The sequence below is a fragment of the Otolemur garnettii genome, unplaced genomic scaffold (genome assembly GCF_000181295.1).
Source record: "Otolemur garnettii isolate 467f Iridium unplaced genomic scaffold, OtoGar3 scaffold00156, whole genome shotgun sequence".
Classification (NCBI taxonomy): Eukaryota; Metazoa; Chordata; class Mammalia; order Primates; family Galagidae; genus Otolemur; species Otolemur garnettii.
This window is the reverse complement of record NW_003852551.1, coordinates 1,260,385-1,267,459: the sequence shown is the minus strand read 5'-3', so window position 1 is coordinate 1,267,459 and position 7,075 is coordinate 1,260,385. Positions and strand designations below refer to the sequence as shown.

General features: G+C 51.1%; 1 protein-coding gene across 1 annotated transcript in view; it reads left to right on the top strand.

The window, feature by feature from the left end:
* RUNX3 (runt related transcription factor 3) overlaps window positions 1-7,075 on the top strand; it is a 61,990-nt gene that overhangs the window by 33,760 nt on the left and 21,155 nt on the right. Inside the window, exons 6-7 of the mRNA XM_003799770.2 lie at window positions 7-178; window positions 2,032-2,188. Of these exons, the coding sequence (XP_003799818.1) occupies window positions 7-178; window positions 2,032-2,188 (329 nt within the window). The remainder of the gene's footprint in view (window positions 1-6; window positions 179-2,031; window positions 2,189-7,075) is intronic.

Here is a 7,075-nt window from a genome sequence, read left to right as displayed (position 1 = left end):
GCTGAGCGCGCAAGCGGCAGTGGGGCCCGGAGGGCGCGCCCGGCCCGAGGTGCGCTCGATGGTGGATGTGCTAGCGGACCATGCGGGAGAGCTCGTGCGGACCGACAGTCCCAACTTCCTCTGCTCGGTGCTGCCCTCGCACTGGCGCTGCAACAAGACGCTGCCTGTCGCCTTCAAGGTGAGTGCGGGACCCGGGGCGGGAGGACACGGCGTCCCAGCTGCAAGATCCAGGCCCCCGCGAGAAACTGGGGAAGGGACGTGGCCAGACCCTGCGGCGAGACCCCAGCAATTGGGCGCTTTCAGCTTTGCTGCATGTTGGGCCCAGGGACCTCGGCGTTCAGTCGTGGATGTGCCCCGCAAGATGACTTTTAGGGGGCTTACCCCCCCCTCCACCTGGGCTTTAGAGAACCCTCCATAGGTACGCTGATGTAGGGAAACAGGTTAATAGGGTTTCGCTTCCCTATAACCCGTATCCCTTGGACACAGCCCTGCGGGCAGCCTAGCCAAGAACAGGACCCCCTGGACCAGGGCGAGGACACCAGCAGTGGGGGTCAGAGAGGGAATAGGGCCCATCCTGCCCCGCCGGCATCACTCCTCCTGCGCAGCTCAGAAGCACTTCCTGCTCACACTCTCCACCTCGGGCTTCTGAAATTTTACACGGGGCGACTCTAGGCCGAGACCCAGAAGCACTGCGCCCTAAGTGTGTGCACCGGGATGCCATCCCGGATGGTAGGCTCAGACTGGGGTGCCTCCACCCCTGTCAGCCCCCAGTCATTAAAAGGATCTTTTTCTCTTTGTCAGGGAGTAGGCGACTGTTTCATTTTCATTTTTTTAAGGGGGCAGCAAGATGAAACGAAAACGCCTTGGTTTTCCCCTAAACCTCTCACAGCTGCGGTGAGAAAGGGCAGAGCAGGAAGGGCCGGCGGCGGAAGGGGGGTGGTGCCCGAGGTGGCTGGAAACGTCGGCCACTGGCAGCTGAGCCGTCCTTGCTCCCATTAAGACGACTGCAAATTGGAAAAAAGCAGGAGTGGCTCTTTGAGGTCTCCCGGGTGACATCTTAAAATACCAGTGGGGAAAATCTCCCGGGGAGGGGGGGAGGCCCGTGTGACTTTAATCGTCAGATCGGAGGTTTTACTGTCACTTGGAGCTTAAAAGGAGTCTTTGAAATTAAAAGAAGACAGGATGTTGACAGGAAATCTGGCCTTTTTAATCAGACCCCAAACATTTTCTCCTTGAAATTTTTACCATCTGGATCCCTAGTCCCTGCACGCGGTGGCCACGTTTAAATGGCTGTTGCTCTGTTTAGAATCAGATTCTTTTTCAAAAGGCATCTTCTGTGCTCTTGGGGGTAGGAGGAGGGAGTGGGGAGACCCCTACCCTCATCCTGCAATTCCCAGCAGGTGCATCTTCCTGTTACCCAAGCTCCCCCTCATTTTAAGGGGGTTTTAAAACCCTGAACGACCCTTCCCCAAACCAGTTTGTTTTGTATTTTGCATTTTGTCTGCATAACGAATTCAGACTCTGCAGAGGCCAATAAACTGGGCCTGGGCCACATTTTGGGGCAAAATTTCATACCCCAAACGACTGTTGGATAAATTGAGTGAGGGTACCAGCCCTCTTGTTATTGTTGATATGCTTTTGTAATTGGAAAGTAGGTTGCTAGGAGCATGTTGATTCGTCTTGTACTCAAGCCCTCAAGCCGAAGACAACAGGGAACTGCATCCCACATCACAGTGACTGAGCTAATCCTTGGCTCTCTTAGATTCAATTTAATTGAAAGGATAATTTCTTGGGGGGCTGCTTAACTAATTGACCTAGGATTTTTGGCATGGAAAGTGGAGATTTCATCTGTTTGTTTTTGTTATATTTGGGGGAAGGTCTTTATTGTTTTCAAGTCTCTTCTCCATTCCTCATTTGAGAAATCCGCAGTGCAGTGCGCCTGAGATCTAGGGGAGCTCCCAGCCCAGCCCCTCCCCTCTTCCTGCTTCTCTGTCTTTCTAAGCTATCCCTCAGCACCGCCTTTGTCCTCAGGTGGTGGCACTGGGGGATGTGCCAGATGGAACAGTGGTGACGGTGATGGCAGGCAATGACGAGAACTACTCTGCTGAACTTCGCAATGCCTCTGCCGTCATGAAGAACCAGGTGGCCAGATTCAATGACCTTCGCTTCGTGGGCCGCAGTGGAAGAGGTGAGCTGGGGGGAGACACTGGCAGTGGCAAAGGTGGAGGAAAGGAAGCTGAGAGAGAGGCCTTGGGGTCCCAGTGGAAGCTCCGGAAACAGGTCTCCCAGCCCAGCTCTGTCTAAAATAGCCGTTTGTAGTCCCTTCGGGTGTTACAGATCTCTGAGGATGTGGGGAAAGTTAGTCTCTTGCCAGGAAAAGCCACGATTTTCTCCCGGTTTCTAGGATTTGCTAACTCCTGAAACCTTTCATGCCACTCCTCTTGCCCAATTAAACACCCCAGCCTCACAAAAGATGCTGGAGGAAGAACGTAGATTAACAAGCTCAAAAAGGGAGCTTGTAGGTCTTTCAGCAAGAAGCTTAGAGGCCAAGTCTGCAGGGCTCGAGCATATAAGCCACTCTCCCCATGGGGGCAGAATCTCCCCCACACTCTGAGACCACCTCTCCCGAGCTGTGGTTTCCCAAAGGCACAGTTTCACAAGCCCTTTGAGCTCTAGGTAGCTTAGAATAGAACTAATGCAATGCAGAATGCTGAATGCTGGCAAAAACACCCTGACGGCTGCCATCTCCCATCCTACCTTACGGCTGGTGTGCCACTCTGCCTGCCTGATTGACCCATACAGTAGAAGCAGGACCAGGGGCTGTTGGGTGGGAGGCTGTGAGGACCTGAAACCTGTCATCACTTAACTCCTGGGTGGTGAAGTCCTACCAACCCTGCTCCAGCAAAATGGGGGTTTAAAGGTCCACTGGCCCTTTAAGACCAGCCTGCAGAGAAGTGGCATGGGGAGCTGCCCTTCCCAAGCAGGCCAGCCTCCAGCTTTGTTAAGAAAGTAAGCCCAGCTCCCTCAGCTCCCCAACTCCACACAGATTGAAGCGGCTGAAGCAGAATTGTACTTTTCATCACCAATAAACAAGCCATTCTCAAGGTTTTAGTTCCCTCTGAGCTGCCAGCCATGCTCCAAACCGGGCATCTGGGCACCATTTTTTCCTCTCCAGCCATTCGGTGTATACATACAAATGTCAAACATATTTTGACTTTTCAGCATTAATTAAAACCAGGGCATTATTTGCATGTAATAACTGTTTACTTGTTACTTTTTATGAAACTGAAATAGTTTACATTCTTTCAAACATTTCCTGTTCCTGTTGGCTCCCTTCCCCACGCACAGATTTCTTTCAAACGGTGCCCTTAACTGGTTGCAGGTTGATGGATGGAAAATGTTTGCTTTTATGAATTAAGCTTTCATTGCTGCTCCTAATTAGTCTCCAAGCCCCTTTGTCATCCCCAATCTCTCAAGCCCTTTGCAACTTAATCTCAGTCCCAGCCATGAGTGGAGAGTCACTTGTCCCTGGTTGAGCTGGTAGCCCTACTGACTGTGGGGCTGGGCGTGGCTAGGTCTGGCAGCCCAGGTGTGGGGGATACTACACTATAGTTGCTGCACCTCATGAGGCAGGCAGAAAGTGATGTTGGTCCGGGAGCCCAGCAATGAATCAGGAACTTGGGTTTCCCCCCCACTCTTTTCACCTTGGAGGGGAGATGCAGAAAGAGAAGAGACAATGATTCTCTGAGTTACGGAGACCTCATCTGCCCATTCTGCACCTTAAAAATGATTTTTGTGTGTGTGTGGCTTTCCTGCCCACAGACCTGGGCTCCCACCCACAAGGCCTACAAGGAGGGAGATGGCATTCCAGTGTATGGCTTAGCAGTCTGCCCTTACAGCTGGCAAAGCTAAGCCTGGTGCGGTAGGTCTTCCAGATACAGAAGACTCTATGTACAAACCATTCTCATGTCTGTCCTCTCATCATTCTCAGTGATCCTGGGAGGGAGCGAGCAATCTAAATACAAGTTCTGGTGTCCACAGAACTCTGGATGAAGTATTCAGCGCTCTGAGGCTCACCACCTTTAAGACCCTGGGCTCTAGAATCAACCAACCTGGTTTATGTCCCAGCTCCGCTAGTGACTTGCAGGATGACATTGGTCAAAATGGCTTAACCTCTGTGTGCCTCAGTTTCCTCATCTGTAAAATGGGGCTAAGAATGGTATCTACCTCATGAGATTTTGAAGGGATTAAGGAAATTGCTCCAAGTATATCAATTGGCTCATATTGAGAACTGAATACATATTAGAGATTTTGTTACTTCAAAGCTTGGGACTAGAGGAGGTCTTTGAGGTCCCTTTGAGCGGTGACAGTCACTGATTCTCTGATTACCATGCGGTTTGGGCGGGGGTGGGGGAAACCCAGAAGGTGTAAGCTGCTGAGTGGGAGAGGTGGAGGCGGCTGGCAGGGAGGAAGGAGGCTGCCAGGGTCTGGTGGCATGCAGACACACCTGTGCTGTGCCCATCCTGCTGACAGGGAAATTCCCAGCTGAAAGGACGAGTCAGATTGACACCAACAATCTGGGCCACTTTAGGAATCAGGACAGATCGGGACTAAGAACCCAGAACCCTTCCCTGGCTCTCTCACTTCTCCCAGGGCTAAGAAGTCAGATGGAAACTTCTGCTTTTTCCGCAATTTGTGGCTCTTGATTTTGTTGGAATTCCAGGAAGATGGCTTTCCATGGAAGACACACAGTAGCTCCACAGGCTGGAGTTGTGACCCGAGACAAGGAAGGAAGGGAAAGAAAACCAGGACACTGCTGTCTCCCGCAATGATCAGGGCCCAGATTCCCTTCCTGCCAGACACAACACCCCTTTCTTATAATAACTGGGTTTTTTGTAATAAGCCTTTTACTGTCCTACATGGAAATTTATAGGTAACATGATTACCTGCTTACACAGTTTCAAAAGCTATGTAATTTCATAGCTGTGACAGAAGAAAAGGAAAAATAATACAAATATGAACATACACGTGGGGGGACGAGACTTCATGGCCAGGTGGACTGATGCCCCCTGCACCACTGTGGGGGTACTTAGACTCTGAATGCAGCCTTGCCTTCAGTGCCACGATCTTCTGAAGTTATGGGCAACTCTTAGCAAAGTTCTAAACAAAATTTAAAAAAAAAGACTTGTCTTTCCTCTTGGAAAAATTCAGTAGATGTTAAGTGTGCAGAAAAAATATCCTTGTTTTATGTCAACCTGAGTTAGGTTCCTGGCTTAGACTCTTTATGAGCAAGTGTTTGCCTTCTATGAGCAAGTGTTTGCCTTCCAGAAGGAACCAATTCCTCACTGCCCTGTGCAGTGCTGGACACTTGTGGCCCTCTCTGCAAACACAGTTCCCACCTTTGATGCCAGCAGTGCCTGCCTGGTGCTATTGACCACACGCCACCACAACCCCCCAAAATGCCCTCCAGCAGGTGGCCACCAGCCTGGGCGAAGATGACAAGCCCATGAGCTCCTGACCACTACCAATGGATTAAACCAGAACCATAGTTCGTGGAGAAAGATTGGGGGGTGAGGTGTGTGGGTACAGGATTGGGGAGACTGCTGGTAAGGGAAGAGGTGGATGGCTTCTTGGCACCAAGAGATTCCCTGAGACCAGACACAGCCCCTCCCTTGCCCAGGCAGCTCCCATGGGTGGGGCTCACCACACAGGAACCCTGGCAAAAGGCTGGGGGTGGGGATGCCAGGCCTACAGTGCTGGGCCTGGCTGAGCTTGATGGGTCCAGGGCGCTGGGTACTGTAGGGGTAGCTATTTCCCAGACTTGGACTCCTCCTCCCACAATCTAGGCGCCCTTGGGGTGCCTGGATTTGCAATTCCTGGACTCCTGACCCATTGCAAGTTTGCTGGTTTCTGGAAGGAGCCATCCACCTTCCATGTCTTCTCAGCTCTCTACTCCCAGAGCCTGAGGGAGATGGATAGATGGGTTTGTTGCCTCCAGGCAAAGAGAGAGCTGGGCAGGGCACTCAGGAGGACAGCTTCCTCCCACCTATGGTCCCAGGGACCCTGCCTTCTGGTCTCTTTGACACCTGCCCCTCCCATCCATTCCTCCTCTTAGCCCTATCCCCCTACTCCTGACTCTGATTTCTCTCCCCTCTGAGGGTACCTGGGAGGGATGGTGACAGGTCTGAAAACTGGGAGGAAGCAGGTGAGGAGTACTGGTGACCTCAGCAGTGGCATATGGTTTACTACTGGTAGGAGTGGGGGCTTCTCACTCCCCAGGAGCAGGTCCTTAGTACCCATGTGGTGGGGCAGACTCTAAACCTTCCTGAGCCCTCCTGCAAACAGTGTGATCTGCTTAGCTCACTGCCCCTCCATGAGCCTCAGTTTTCTTTTTTTTGCAGTTTTTGGCTGGAGCTGGGTTTGAACCCGCCACCTCTCGTATATGGGGCTGGCACCCCACTCCTTTGAGCCACAGGCACCGCCCCAAGCCTCAGTTTTCTATAAAATGGGAGCAGCAATCTCTGCTCTTAATTCATTTAATGAATGTTTATTAGGCACCTGTTATGTGCCAGATGCTGTCCTAGGGGCTGGGGACACAGCAGTGAACAAGACAAAAATTGTGGCCCCAGAAAGCTTAGGATCTAGTAGAGGGAGGCAAAATAAAATAAGTAGGGGGATTATCAAAAGCAATTGGTATTACAGGGAAATGCAAGCAGGCAGAAGGCTGGAGATGGGAGGGGAGGGCCTGTGCTGCTTCAGACTGAGCAGCCTAACCTTTTCTTGCCTTGTGGGCTCCTTGGACAGCCTGGTGAAGCCCACACCTTTCTCAGAATAATGTGGGGGTTTTTTTTTCTTTATAGTTTAAAATAAAATACAAAGGATTACTTTGAAAACCAACTCTATTAAAACAGAAATGTTAGCACAGTGTTTTTAAAAGTGTGGCAAATGGGCTGCCTGTTCCATGTATTAAATGACAAGATCTAGCAATAGGACGAGTGACGACCATGAAATATATTTAGAGAAATCTGCGACAACTGTAATGCGATATGTAAACATCTGTGACGTCTGCTGGCGA